Source organism: Erythranthe guttata, chromosome 4 (genome assembly GCF_056151865.1).
Source record: "Erythranthe guttata isolate IM_541 chromosome 4, IM_541, whole genome shotgun sequence".
NCBI classification, from domain to species: domain Eukaryota; kingdom Viridiplantae; phylum Streptophyta; class Magnoliopsida; order Lamiales; family Phrymaceae; genus Erythranthe; species Erythranthe guttata.
This window is the reverse complement of record NC_142536.1, coordinates 15587929-15603841: the sequence shown is the minus strand read 5'-3', so window position 1 is coordinate 15603841 and position 15913 is coordinate 15587929. Positions and strand designations below refer to the sequence as shown.

At 34.6% G+C, this 15913-nt stretch overlaps 2 protein-coding genes and 1 non-coding gene across 3 annotated transcripts; 1 reads left to right on the top strand and 2 right to left on the bottom strand.

Annotated features, from left to right (window-relative positions):
- Positions 1-474: 474 nt before the first annotated feature.
- On the bottom strand, positions 475-3250 carry LOC105972622 (Major facilitator superfamily protein). Its single transcript, XM_012997592.2, has 3 exons — positions 2899-3250; positions 2551-2768; positions 475-2134 (listed from the first exon to the last, which is right to left on the bottom strand). The coding sequence occupies exons 1-3, from the start codon at positions 3005-3007 to the stop codon at positions 719-721; spliced, it is 1743 nt and encodes a 580-aa protein (XP_012853046.2). The 5' UTR covers positions 3008-3250; the 3' UTR covers positions 475-718.
- A 3699-nt stretch (positions 3251-6949) lies between these two features.
- Positions 6950-7023, bottom strand: TRNAI-AAU (transfer RNA isoleucine (anticodon AAU)). The gene has a single exon. It is a non-coding gene; the product is annotated as a tRNA-Ile (tRNA).
- A 1584-nt stretch (positions 7024-8607) lies between these two features.
- On the top strand, positions 8608-11634 carry LOC105972560 (uncharacterized). The gene is made up of 5 exons (XM_012997522.2): positions 8608-9163; positions 9843-9976; positions 10685-10832; positions 10925-11031; positions 11396-11634. The coding sequence occupies exons 1-5, from the start codon at positions 8872-8874 to the stop codon at positions 11435-11437; spliced, it is 723 nt and encodes a 240-aa protein (XP_012852976.2). The 5' UTR covers positions 8608-8871; the 3' UTR covers positions 11438-11634.
- Positions 11635-15913: the final 4279 nt, after the last annotated feature.

Here is a 15913-nt window from a genome sequence, read left to right as displayed (position 1 = left end):
AAAATTGAAAAATTCGTATTCGTAATTTTGGAATTCGAAATGAAAAAAATTGTTTTGCGATCAAAATTAATGGAACGGAACTAGAAATGACCAAGGGTCCGGTTCGAACCTGACCCCAACCCTGAACCGGGTACGGTTCGATTAACCGAACCCTTACCATAAGTGCCGGTTACAGTTCACCCATTTCACAAAACCGTGAATTAACCGGCAGTTAACCGCCGGTAAGACCCGTCGAAATAAAAATAGAAAATAAACTGTAAATGCATTGGCAACGCTCAGATTAAAAAAAGTGGCTCAATTTTTCAAAATGAGTGGGTCGACCAGGAGCCGGCGGGTCAAATTCAAAATGTATGACCCAGATGATCAGGCCGTTGTTCGAGCTGGAGGGTTGGACCTGATCCTTAACCGGCCCGGTTAAGGTTCACAATTTTTTCGCAGCTATAACCTTATAATTAAATACTGCATTTCCACACGTATACATAATTTTCTTTTTTCAATATTATAGATCTTCTTGAAAAGAACAAAAAAAACACCCAAGAAAGAACCAAAAAATTCAAGCAATCTTCCATACTATGAACCTCATTATTTGGAAGAGCTTTCAACAACCACTCCAACACCAAAAAAAAAAAAGAAAACAAAAAGAAAAAAAAGAAAAATAGTTAACCCTAATTAATAGAACACAACCTCAAAGCAAAGAGGGAATAAAAAAATCATAACATCACTTGACATTCTCCAACTCCACTTCTTCATCTTCTTCCCCCTCTTTCACATCTTTCGAAAACGAAACATATTTCCTCGCGAAAAACAAAAAGTAAAGCAAATTAACGCCTCCGAGTCCCGCAATCAAGAAGTAGTAATTCTCAAGCCTATTATGGTTAAGATCATGCCCGCCGAGCCACGCCGTTTTCCCCCTCCCGGCCGTCAAAGAGTGCATCACGTTCACAATCAACGAGCTCAAATAGCTCGCCACCGACAAGCTAAGAAAGAAAACCGAACCGGCGACGCTCCTCATACTCTCCGGCAACTGCCTCGTGAAGAACTCCATCAATGCCACCGCGGCAAACGCTTCGGTCAGACCCGAGAGCGCGAACTGCGGCAGCAATATGTAGACGTGGAGGGGCGACTCGAACGAGCCGTTCCTCAGTGCGAGGGTCCGCCGCCTCGTCTCGGTGGACCCCGCCACGATCATGCACAGGATCGACATCACTATCCCGATGGCGATCCTATGCTCCATCTCCATCCTCGAATCCCTTTTCAGGTATTTCTTCGCCGTCGGAATGTAGAGCTTCTCGTATAGTAGTATCCATATCGACAAAGCTATCATGGACGATATTCCCATCCAACCGGGTGGGATTTGGAAGTGCTTCCCTATCGATCGGTTCATTTGAATCGCTTGCAATACTCCAAACGTACTTTGTTGATCCATTACTAAAAAGCACCCGATTCCGGCTATCCAAACGGGCAATATTCCGACCAAGCACTTCAGATTCTCGACTTGCTTCATGCTACAAAGCCGCCAACTGTTGATCGGTGCTCCGTTCGAGTCGAGCTCGTTTTGGTCGTGAACGATTATAGCGGCCTTGTTGAGCCACTTAACCTTAGATTTGCACGCTTCCTCGGTGTCGATCTCGTTATTAGGGTTGTAGTACGAGCAGCCGTTGTCCAATCTCGTCTTACGTTTTCTATACGAGGCGATGACGACCTTCGCCATGTCGGCGAATACAGAGCCGTGCGCGGGCTTGTAGATGTACGTGTGGCGGCCGAAGAGGAAGATGGTGATGGAGAGGGCGAGGCAGGCAGTGGGGACCGCGTAGCCGATCACCCAGCTGACGTTCGTCTGGATGTAGACGACACCGGTGAGGGCGAAGATGAGGGCGATGGTGAACGATAAGTACCACCAGTTGAAGAAGCTCTCGAGCTGGGCCCGCCCCTTTTTCGTGTTGGTGTCGAACTGGTCAGCCCCGAACGCGATGTTGCAGGGGCGGATGCCCCCCGCCCCGATCGCGATGAGGCCCAGGCTGGCGAAGAGTAACGCCAGCTGCCATTTGTGGGGCTGCATGCAGAGTGCTGGCTCTTGGCATGGCGGCGGCCTTAGTTCGGATATACTTGCTGTTAGTGTCATAGCTGCCATTCCCTGAGAAAATTAATTATGCAAATTTATATGCATGAGAACCTTCAAAATAACCAGCGTAAATAACCAGGTATAACCACTAGTAGAAAATTTGCTTATTACTACGAATTTTTTTGCTACGGTAAAAAATCGTAATAAAAGATATTTTTTACGACGAAACAATTTTGAAGTCGTAGGAAATACTAGGATTTACCGTTACAAAAAAGTATTTGGTACGGCTATTTACCATAGCAAAGCTTTTGTCACGCCTGTATATGCTAGGGGCAAATTTGTAGCAAATGTGTCACAAAAGCCTTTTTAGTACGAATTTGATACATTTTGCTACGGTTAATGATCGTAGTAAAAAACCATTTTTCTACTAATGAATGTCTGATTTCCCGAATGAATTTAAGGATGTAATGAAAGAAGAAGGAACATACCAAAAGTGAACAAATGGTACCGCAGAGGAGAGTGAGAAACCGTCCCAAATAAGCGTCGGAAACAATGGCGCCGACGATGGACGAGACGTTCGATGTGCCGGCCCATAACGTGACAACGTTAACCAAAAGTATGCCGCTCAAATTGTACTTTGTCCGCAAATACACCGTTATGTTGGCTATTAGGCTCATCGACGCCAATTTTTCGAACGATTCATTTCCTTCAAATTTTTATTTACCAAAAAAAAAAAAAAAAAGACAAAACATTAATTTCATGTGACGAAAACAAAACCATGCAAAAAAAAAATTAAAAAAAAATTAAAAAATGAAATTGGGCGAATTAATTATTACCAAGAATGTATTTGATGGCCCTCCAGCCACCAGGTTTCTTCATGGATTGGGATTTGGAAGGAGAAAGATGGGATTCTTTACCAGATTGAGAGTGGCTTCCGATCTCCATCTCTCTCTCTCTCTCTCTTCTTTCTCTTTCTCTCTCTTGTTTCTCTTTCTCTCTCTTCTATTCTAGGTTTCTAGCCTATTTCAAAATTCTTTGTTCGTTCCACATAAATAATTTAGAAAGTCAATAGTCAATACAAAGAACTGCATGTGACTTGTTAAAAGCATGTATCTCGGAACAGTATGTTGGCAAAATCTTTGAAATAGTTCCATCGTTATAATTCAATGAGAAACAAATTCGGTTGCTTTGAAAATTAAATAAAAATAAAATATGTATATACAAGGGTAAATTAGGAAAATCTCCCTGACCTTAGCTAATTTGCGAAAAACTCCCCCACATACGAGTAATTACCAAAATTCACCCGACATTTGTACATTTTCTATGTTACACTGACTCCCTAATTGTGTGATTTTTCCCGGATATTTTTTGATTTTATGGAATATTTTCCGAAAAATGTCAAATCTACCTATCTAGACGTGGCATTTCTTTATACTGCTTTTTTTAAGACAAAAATTACGGTCAGATTGATAATGATAATACTAAAAAGTTGTGAATATGTTATTTAAGAAGAATAAAGATTTCATGTAAATGCTCCCTCAGGGTAATTTTTGTCTAGAAAAAGTAGTATAAAGAAATGTCACGTCTGTAGGAATATAATTGGAATTTTTTAGGGAATATTCAATCAAAAAAGAAAAATCATGAAAAATCACATCTTTAGGGGGTCGGTTAAGACTTAAGACGGAACAAATGTCGGGGGAATTTTAGTATTCATGGATAGGTAAAGGGTTTTTTTTCGTAATTAACCAAAGTTCAACGAGTTTTCGTAATTTACCCTATATATAATTAGTAATTAGTTTCAAATAATTTATCTAATATATATTTTCTGTTTGAAAATATGGAATGTGCACGAAAATCCGTACGTATTTATCTCAATTTTTTGCTTGCTAACGCAAACACGTATTTATAGTGCTTTTTTTTGTTAAATCCAACAAACACATGTCGTTATTTTTGGCATTATTTGTTATGTAGTGTAGCATGGCATTCACGCTTCCACCTATTTATAAAATACACATAATTTTTCAATAATTAAAATAAAATATCTACACATTTAAATTTGTTATTATTAATTTAAGATTTGTAGCTCTATTATTTTTCTATCTAAATGCAAACTTCGATTATTTTATAGCTAAAATGATATTTTGACACCTCAAAAATATTAGTGTATGTACTTCACCTACTAGTATCAAGTCATCAACCATAAATATCAAACCAATTTTACTATCATTTTAAATATTTTTACAAAATAAATCACATTTGAATTGATCTTTTTAACATTAATTCTAAGACTGGAAGTCAGATGGAATGGATCGGAGTTAATCTTTAAAAAAAAATCAATTTTGTTTTGGAAGTATAAAACTTATTCCAATTCCAATTAAGCTATGAATATTTCGGAAATTACATGAGTATCAACATTTTTAAAGAGTTTCGAAAACTTCATAAATTTTTAAAAAATAATAGCATCCACTTTCGTAAAATCTAAAAACTAAAATTATTAATATTATAAATTCTTATTTTAAAAATAACTATAATAACTCCTAATGCACTAGGCTATTTTTTTTAAAATTGTTTTAGACACCTATTTTCAAATACCACATAAAATTCTAAACCCTCAATGATAAAAGACAAAAGTCAAAACTCTGAAAGAAACTAGATCCTTTCTTATGTGAAAAATAACAAATGCTCTCCAACATGGAGCATAGGTAAAAATATGTATCCATTTATTCTACACTATGTGAAATAAATAAAATTTTATATATATTGTTGGTAATTTTTTGGAAAACAAAATCCAATTTTTTGGAATTAATTTAGGAAATTAACTGGATCGAAAATTTAAAATTCTAACTATGTTATATAATTCCGATTCCAATCTTAAAAAATTAGAAAATACCGGAAATCGGAATTTTAGAAATTGAAATTAAAAAAGTTGTTCCATAATCGAAAGTCTTCAAACTAGAATCGGAAAAAATTGAAAATTCCGTTCCAACTTTCACCCCTAATTAATTCCCATTCTATGTCTAGCCTTTTAAAGTCTAGATGTATAAAATACGTTTTCCTTTTCTGTTGGAATCACAAAATATGCATGTGTGCAAAAAATAAAAGAAATCCTGATGATATTTGCTCAAAAGTTGGAACGGCCATAGTGTATTTCGCGGTCTTCTGTTGCTCATAAACTGAATTTTGATAAATTTGTCATTATGAATTTAATTTTCATAGCTTCAATTATTTCATTTAGATTATTTTACAGTGTCAATTTGCTAAAAATCATATTAACCACTAATATTCTTTTAAATCAGGACGGTTGAAATTTACCAATTTATTAACATTTCTCTATCATTTTCAAACGGAGTTACCAAGTTTTCTTCCCACCTGTCCATCCATTCCTTTCTTCCTATTTTCTTTTCTATTTCAGATTCAACAATATCTTCGATGCACCACCATGGTCTTTTCTCATCCCGCAACCGCCGTCTTCACCCTCCACTGTTGTCTTCCTATGTCGTCGTTGTCATCGAAAATGAATTGACTATCACACGCACACATACACACACAAACATACAAATTCACACACTCACACATTTGTTGTCTTCCTCTGTCGTCGTTGTCATCGAATAAGAATTGACTATCACACGCACACATACACACTCAAACATACAAATTCACACACTATAGTCGTTGGAAAAACGAATATGCGTTTGTAAATGCACCGTTGAAGGATATGAATGGTTGTTGTTGATTAACTTTGATTAGCTACATATATGGGGGAGAGCTGATTGTGAATAGGTAAGTATTCCATGGAAGAGGAATACTGAACATAATTAAATTAAACTCCATAACTAAAAGCTCTACTTATACTATCCACCGTATATTTTTCATGTGTGTATAGTTCTTTGTCTAAGCTCTGTAACTAAGCTCTCGTTGTAGTACTCTCCACTGTATATTTTTCATGTATGTATACTTATCTATGGAGTACATCTATTCACGGACTGATAATACTCAATCTACAGCTCTCTAAGCAATCTCTCCAGGGTCGTCCTAAATTCTCTAACTAAGCTCCCTATACTATTGAATGTCTATATTAATTTATTCTATATGTTCTACGCTCAATAACGCAATTAAAGGGTTTCAAAATTGAATTAGAGAACCTTTAGTAAAATGAGAAATATTGTCTGTCTTTTAATGCATACCAAATATTTTGGAGGAACCTCCTGCTAATACCCGTATTTTATTATTTTTCAATCTAGGGAATATTATTATTGCACTCTTTGAAGGATAAAAATAAATGGAGAATTTAATTCATCATTTGACATTTGTAACAGAAATAAAATTTGAAAAGATGAAAATGTATTAGTTATTTATCAAATTCTAAAAAAAATCTTAAAAAAATGGCCTTGAAGCGTAAAAACTAAAAATAAATGGAGAATTTAATTCATCATTTGACATTTGTAACAGAAATAACATTTGAAAAGACGAAAATGTATTAGTTATTTATCAAATTCTCAAAAAAATCTTAAAAACGGCCTTGAAGCGTAAAAATAAATGGAGAATTTAATTCAACATTTGACATTTATAACAGAAATAACATTTGAAAAGACGAAAATGTATTAGTTCTTTATCAAATTCTCAAAAAAATCTTAAAAATGGCCGATGCAAGTCTCGGTAAATTTAATTCAACATGACATTTATAACATAAATAACATTTGAAAAGACGAAAATGTATTATACCAAATTCTCAAAAATATCTTAAAAATGGCCCATTCAACATTTATAACATAAATAACATTTGAAAAGACGAATATGTATTAGTTCTTTATCAAATTCTAAAAAATATCTTAAAAATGGTCCAAAATGAATTAGTTCTTCATCGAATTCTCAAAAATATCTTAAAAATGGCCCATGCAGGTCTCGAACCTGCGACCTTCGCGTTATTAGCACGACGCTCTAACCAACTGAGCTAATGGGCCATTTGTTATGTCATGATAACATTAGAGTATTGATCATTCAAACTATTTTATAGCTTTAATTGCCTCCATAAATATTATTGTGTTAAGTGGTTAACAAAAGACTACCTTATGATATAAACTAAAAACTAAGAAAATTGTACTAAGTTTTCTATTTTATCATATTATCTCTTTCCTTATTCACATCGTATTAATATTTGGATCATGTAAGACTTCACTTTGGTTTTTAATTAATAATTTAATGTTAACGAGTTCATCTAATAAATGGTTAAACACAAATTATTCCTCTTTACTATCATCTTTGTCGCTATAAAAAAATGTGACAATGTGTCTCTTATCGTCAAGCCATGTTAGAGAATCCGTCTCTTTCCAAAGTTGGCGGGCCATTGTATTATTTGTTAGACAATTTCGGACGGAATTACGCCTCTGATTATTTATAAAAGGTGTGCTTCTTTCTTTCTCTGCTTTACTCAATTTACTCCCAGTTTTTTTTTCATGTTCCTTTCGTAATTTTATTTTCCACAACCTAAAAATTTCTAAAAAATATATATATATATTTGTAAATTTTATTTATAATTTATTTTTAAATTTATGAAATTACAATTTTGTTCCCAATCTAAAAATTTCGCCCAGAAATTATGATTTTCGAAAGGAGACGGCTAAAACAAATACCGTTTATTTCTCACTTCAATACCACCAACATAAAAAATAGAAAATAAATAGAAAATGACATTAATACCCTTTATTAAAATCAATACCACACAACTTTTATGAGTGGTATTGATTTTCATTAAGGGTATTAATGTCATTACCTATTTATTATCTATTTATTTTTCATTTTTTACGTTGGTGGTATTGAAGTGAGAAAGAAACGGTATTTGTTTTAGCCGTTCCCTTTTTGAAATTCAATAATTTCATTTTCAGCCCATAAATTCTCGATTTAAAGTGCCATCCGTAGTTCTAATATTCAAAATTCATGCATCTCATGTTTCATGTCCAAACAATACATGACATATTTTTCTAGAACCACTTGTCCATGCAACCGGAGTGTGACGTAATAAATAAAAAAATGGTTAAGTACTAAAGTCAAAAATACATATTTATATCATATAAAAGTAAGAGTAAAAACTAAAAGGTAATTACGGCACATAAACTAACAATTTTAGAGATCGGAGGGCTGACCGATAAGTTGAGGAGCCACTTTGTCGTATTTTGTAGTACATTTAGGTATATTCGACATTGAGGATAGTATACAAACTATCAGCCCTATAAAAAAAAAAGTAAATTACTATATATTTTTCATTGTTAAATATAGTAGAGTCCGGCTTATCAAGCTAACATGAGCTAGCTCGGCGCATTTACTCCTCATAAGAATCACTAATTATATAATCAAACAATTATATATATATACACACATCCAAGTAATGTCAAAATCCAAATACTACATAGTATTGTAGGGAACCAATGAAAATGACGACAATGCCCATGTGCAAAAAACAAAACCATATGTTAATGGAAACAAAAAAGTTGACAATTATCGTTATCTCGGTCATTAAATAGTAATTTAATTACAAACCTAAAAAAGTCGCACGTCAGCAGCTGAGCTGGACAAACCCCCCCACTGACGATCAAATTGCCCTTTCGAGCTCTTTAACAGCCATCTCTCATGGCTTTCAACTTCTCCCAACGGTCTTTCTCTCTCTACTCTCTCTCTCCACTGTTTCTCTCTCTAACTCTTGTTATTTCCGCTTTTAGAAATCCCACAAAATCCCAGATATATTTATCATCTGGGTTTTCGGTCCTTGAATAATCAAACAAATAATTAAAATCAGAATCCGATTTGAACCAATCATGGGTATGCAACTCCATGCCCGGTTCGGTCAGATTTCTCTGCCGCTGCTGCAGAGTCGTCCGCCATTGTTGTACGGATTATCCTCCTGCAATTTAATCACTGGAAAATGTCGATTAAAAACCAACGGAGGTAAAATTGCTTTCGTCTCGTCGTCGAAAGAAAAAGGGCTGAGAAAAAAGGAGTTGTTTGTAAGCTCATCGAGCAATGTGGGTGGGCAGCTATGGCAGAATTGGTCGCCGGAGAAGAACTCCAAATCTCCTTCCCTTAGCGATATTATTTGGCCCTCTGCTGGTAATTAGCCCAGTTTCTCTCTCTAAATATTATTATTTTTTTATTTTTTATTTTTTTTTAAACATTATTGTCATATATATATATATATATATATGCATGTGTGAAGGATTAAGTTAGTGGTTTGAAATTTTCCGATTTGATTATGAACTCTGCAACTATTTATTACATGAATAAAAAAAAAAATAATAATAATAAGAAGAAGGGTAAATTACAACCAAACCCCTGAGGTATGGTTAAATTATGAAAACTCCCCTCATGTTTGGGTAATTACAACCACCCTCAACTATAAATCTTCTTACACGTCCACCCTTGCGGTTTCAAATTTGGTGGAATCTTCTAGATTATATGGAATATTCTCAATTTTGTACCCGTTTTATCCCATTCGAGCTCCACATTTTGAAGGAAGATGATCACAAAATGTGTTTTTTGGCTTGTATATATCAGATTGTGGTGCATCATAAACTATATTTTTACATATTACGATTACAAACTAGAGAACATTCCACGGAATCTAGATGATTATGTTGAATTTGATACCATAAGGGTGGAGATGTAAGAAAATTCATAGTTGATGGTGCTATATGCAATTATCCAAACGTGAGGAGTTTTTTCGTAATTTGACAATATGTCTGGGGTGGTTGTAATTTACCCTAATAATAATAGTTATAATGTAATTCAGGGGCTTTTGCTGCAATGGCAATATTGGGGAGGATTGATCAAATTTTGGCACCAAAAGGAATTTCAATGACAATTGCACCAATGGGAGCCGTTTGCGCCGTTCTTTTCGCCACACCGGCTTCTCCCGGTGCTCGGGTAAAACTTTTTCTCAATACACCTTTCCGTTTTTTATTCGAAAATGTCTAATAATTTTATTCGATTTTGATGCATTTCGATTCATTCTATGATTATATGTGAAGAAATTATTTTATTGGCCTTTTAATCTCGAGAGCTCTAACGTCTCAACCTTGTGTTAGTTAAAATGATTTTTTTCGTTTTCCTTGTGATTTAGATACACGCGATTCTCCTTTGTTCGAAAATTCTCGGCTACTTCAAATTTACGAGAACTAAAAATTGTTGTTCAAAACCCTCGTATCGATTAAGTGCACGATCTTCGTTAGTGCGATAAGGCTTTTTTGTAATAAGAGGTCTAGTTTTTGCCACTTGATGTAGTTATTGTATCTTACATTCTCACTTATATAAAAGTTCTTGGCATTGCTAAGCATCTATTGCATGAAAAACAAATTCACGGTCCTCGTGTTTCAGGGTTTTATCTATCCTACACCCGGTGAAGGTTACACCGGGTGATTTTTTACCGTTGATCTACACATACCAATGTGGGTGTGTGTGTGTGTTTGTGTGTATATGAATGGTAAAGATCTACCCGGTGTATTTCACCTAGTGTAGGATCTCAAAAGCCGTGTTTCAGATATGATCGAACTTCTCATTCTAGTGCAATTATTATGTATTTTGAAATAAATAAGCTATTAAATATCGGCTTTTTTTTTTTGCTTCGATTTGCAGAAGTACAATATGTTTTTAGCACAGATTGGCTGTGCAGCAATAGGTGTTTTGGCGTTCTCGATATTCGGGCCTGGTTGGCTAGCTAGAAGCACCGCCCTTTCTGCCGCCATAGCATTCATGATTTTCACCCGATCTGTACATCCTCCAGGTAATTAGTTTATTAACTCTACATATTTCTTATCTATAAATAAATTTATTCATCATTAAATAACGCAAAATTATTCAAAAATAATTCTGCAGCTGCAAGCTTGCCGTTGCTATTTATCGATGGTATGAAGCTGCACCATTTGAATTATTGGTATGCTTTGTTCCCTGGTGCCACTGGCTGCATTATTCTCTGTTTGATCGTAAGTTTTCTTTAATCTTTTTTCCGCATGATTCGAATTTTTACGTTCGTTTTAATCTTGTCCTATTATTTGAAAATTTCATAGACGAGCATCAATACATGGTCAATAATTAAACGAGAAATAAATAGTTACACGCATGTTATACTATGCATCAGGTATATCACCCATCATTCATTTTGTTCACACTAATTTAAATGTGCGTGTTTTTTTTTTTTTTTTTTTTTTTTTTTTTATATATGTAAACGGACCGGAATATTGATTATGATTAAAAGTCCGTCTTTTTTTTCAAACTTCTCGATATGTAAAATGCCGTAAATGAATAGTGAACCTCACTCTAATCGATCTCGACTTTGGTCTTATGCAGCAAGAGATTGTATGTTACTTGAAGGACAATTTGAAATTTTGAAGGCATTTTCGACTCTCAAGTACAGAGGAAAAGGGAGAAGAGATAATGATCCATTGTTTAAAGGAAATGACCATTCTACCCCCCACCAAGCTTATTTACGATGGCCGATAAATTGCATCACTATCAATTATGTGATTGCATGATGGTTAAATATTGTAATTTAACCTTTGTAAATTTTACCATCATTTTTTTAAAAAGCAAGTTCTTGATGAGGGCAAAAAAAAGTGTCTTCAGAATTAGCAAATAACACACAATTGAATTTTAATTTTCAAAAGTTGGGACCCGAAATAGGGTCTTATAACTGCTACACACGTTTGGTGAAATACTCTTTTTTCTTTTTTTTTTTCATTATAAATCTACACACTTAGATATAGGGTAAATGTCAGTCACCTCCTGAGATAATGTGGAATTACGAAAAAAAATATTTATGTGTGGATAACTATAACCACTCTAATTATGAATTTTCGAGTTGCACAGACCCCTGTGTAATGTTTAATGGATGAAAAAACTCTTATATTAAAATAATTAGCACATATCCCTCTACGTCGTGTTTTATTTAATACACCGCCTCATACATAGCTTTGGCCTGTTGAGTTAATTAAAATAACATGTTGACCCCTAATTAAAAAAATAAAACAAAAATACAGAAAATATATAAAAATCATCTTCTTTCCTCCGAAGTGAAGGTCTTGTCTTACTTCTTTGAGGTGTTTGAACACGACGTTTTTTTCGAGGGCACGAAATACTTCGACCCGACCCGCAGTGTCCGGGTGTGAAATTTGGAGCGGTACGGATCTTCTGGGTTCGTCCATGGTGGAATTTGTGGAGTGAACGGTGCCTGAATCTGCAGAGGCGGTGGAACTTGTTGAGTCAACGGTGGTTGATTCTGCAATGGCGGTTCTGTGAAACCCTAATCTTAGGGTTTTGAAATTGGACGAGAGTATTGGGTTTGGCTAGGAGTTGGAATAGGAAAGTGGGTTTGCGGGTGTTGGATGGAGAAGGGATGAACGGGTACGGGTACGGGTACGGGTCGGATTTTGAAACAGAGGTGCACAACCTTCGGAGCAACATCGAATGTACTGCAACGATCAAGAAACCTGCTCAATCAGTGTATTTTTGGAAGATTGTAAATCACTCGTTGACTTAAGAAGAAGAGGGCCTTTCTGAAACTTCAAGGGACTGAATTGAAAAAAATTTGTAAACTTTATTAGGGGCTATTTTTGGAATTTATAATGTAAAGGGTATTTATGTCTTTTCACGTCAAAAATCGAATCTCAACCACATATTTGACGAGTGTATTGTATCACACGACCAGCTCGGAGGGACCTTAATGTCGTTGACTATGTAACAGAGGAGGGTTATGTGGTAATTGTTTTAACATACGGTGCATGAGAAACTGCATTTTCGCATTACACGAGTACAAACTAGAGAACATTCCATCGAATTTAGAAGATGTTTTTGAATTTGACACCATAAGGGTGGATGTGTAAGAAGATTTGTTGGAAAAATAGCAAGAACCCCTCATCTAGGAAATGTAGTTAAAGAAACACCCCCTCCAAACAATAATTAGAGAAAACCCCTTAGCTAATATTCCACCAAATGATATTTTTATAATTCCAAAACTACCCTTATTTGATTGTAACTATTTTAACACTAATTATACATCATCTTTTCCCGACCCTTTTTTCCCTTTGCGCCGTTTCTATCGTTTCTCTTCTCAATATTCAGATCTCAGACCACTCTCTCCCCCTCCGCCATCACCATGGCCTAAACCACGAACAACTTCTGTAAATCCACGACGAAGACTATGGCGACGACGTGGCGGAGGATTTCACGCTCGTGAATACCCCAAGTAGCGTTTCTCTTACCCACAGTTTCTTGATTTTGCGAAGATTTCTTCTTCGTCGCTGCAGATTATGGATTTTTTATTTGATTTTGCTACCACTTTTTACATATGATGGTGGTCATGTAGAAAATTGGGTTTGGGTGGCTTTGTTTTTATGGGTTTGGTGATGGTGGTTTTGTTTGGGCTCGTGTTGCGGGTTGTAATTTACTTTATTTGTCATTAAAACCCATAAGAATACGGAAGTGTGGTGGTGATGGAGTAGTGTGGTGGCGACGTAGTGACGCCGAGGAATAGATCTAGGGTTTTTTGGTAAATCAGGCGGAGGACGGCGCAAGTAGAGAAATCTCGCAGGCTGGACACTTAATCGACTATGTTCTTTTTCGGTAGTCGATTAAATTAATCGACTATGCTCTAGTAGTCGATTAAAGTGTTAATCGACTGTTTTGGTAATCGATTAAGGTTACTTGATTTCATTTTTTGAATTCATTTTTGGATTTTTGTGGATTGATTTCGATTTGTATAAATGATCTACAATTTATGTATATTATTTGTTATGTAAAAATAGTGTCCATTTTCGTTTTTACATAGTTGTGTGGTTTTTATTTTTAGTAGTCAGTTTCTTAATTGACTATGCTTATTATTCATAGTCGATTAATATACCTGATATAGAAAAAAAGTTAAAAACTGAAAAGAAAAAAAACGGCCGATGAGATGGCAGGGCCATAATTTGTGATAATGTTGATGAGGTGGCATGGGCATAATTGGAAAAATAGGTGGCTGAAATTAGGAAAAAACTTTTCTCAAATGGTGCAATATATGTTTGACATTTCCCTATTAAAAGAAGTATTGAGGGGTTGTATCAAAGAGTCTCAAGATTCATAGTTAAGGGATAGTTGTACTTACCCAAACATGAAACATTTTTTCGTAATATGACGATACCTCAGGTGTTGCTGTAGTTTACCCTATGGGGGCAACTATTTCAAATACTAACTTTTGCTTACTTGAATACTACCAAGTTTAAAACCAAAATTGAGTACATATTTATCAGTTTTTTCTTACTTTAATACCAAAATAAAAAGAAAATTACAAAAACACCCTTTCATACAAAATATCAATTATATCAAATTTTATTAAAAATTACCTATTCAAAAACCAAATAAAAAAAAAGAAAAAAAATCCTTTGTTGTTAAAAAAAAACCTCCACCATTTCTTCTCCTCTCCAACCCTCACCGCCGCCGCCGCCGTACGTGCTCGTAACTGCCGCGACAACCCAATTAAACCCTATCTTTTTCATCTTCTTAAATCCTCCAAAACATCTCCAAATTCAAAAAATCAAAACCTCACAAAACTTATAAAATGGAGTTATAAGACAATAATATGGTAGTATATGTGGAAAGAGAAGCCATTAAGGTAAGTATCGATGTCTTTTTTGAGCTTCGAAGTCGATTTTGAAGTTTTTTTGTTTGAAACCCGTCGGCAATTTTCGACACATACAGGTCGATTTTTTTGTCAATTTTCGACACCAACGTGTCGAAAAAAAAAAAAAAAAAAAATCGACACATACCTGTCGAAAATTCTCCCAATTTCGACAGGTATGTGTCGAAAAACACTATTGGTAAAAAAAAAAAAAAAAAAAAATAATAATAATTTTTTTTTTTACCAACAGTATTTTTTCGACACATACCTGTCGAAATTTGGAGAATTTTCGACAGGTATGTGTCGAATTTTTTTTTTTTTTTTTTTTTTTTTTTTTTTCCGACACGTTGGTGTCGAAAATTGACCAAAAAATCGACATGTATGTGTCGAAAATTGCCGGCGGGTTTCAAAAAAAAAAACTTCAAAATCGACTTCGAAGCTCAAAAAAGACATCGATACTTACCTTAATGTGTTCTCCTTTCATATATACTACCATATTATTGTTTTATAACTCAATTTTATAAGTTTTGTGAGGTTTTAATTTCTTTAGTTTTGAGATTTTTTAGAAAGGTTTGTTGTGAGATTTTTTAGAAGGGTTTGTTGTGAGGAAGATTTTTTAGAAGGGTTTTTGGGGAGGGAGAAGAAGGAGATGGAGGAGGTGAGGGGTTTGTGAGTAAGGAGGGAAATGGTTTTTTTGAGTTTTTGATTATTTGGTATTTAAGAAAGAAAATAGTATTTGTAATATTTTTTTTGGTTTTAATTTCATTAAGGGTATTAAAGTAATTTACAATTAATTATTTATTTTTTATTTTTTTGGTATTCAAGTCAGCAAAAGTTGGGATTTGAAATAGTGATCCCCTTACCCTATTCTTTATTAATTGTTGTGAAAATTCAAATAATAATGTTTTTTTTTTTGGGAAAATATCAATGGAAAATTAAGGAAAAAACATGATTTGGAATTTAGATTTCCTCCTAATAATCAAGGTTAGATATCAACTTTATAACGATGGTCAAAATTATTGCTATTTAAACAACTGGTATGAAATACATATTGGTGGGGAAAAGAGCGCGATGTCTCGAGTCAAAATATTTTTGTCACACTTCTTTTAATTTGCTTAGCGTCGTTTACATCTCTTGTGTGATTTGCAAGTTTTTGTACAAGAATAACAATTTTTCCAGTACACTTATATAATTGGCTGTTATATTCAACTTCC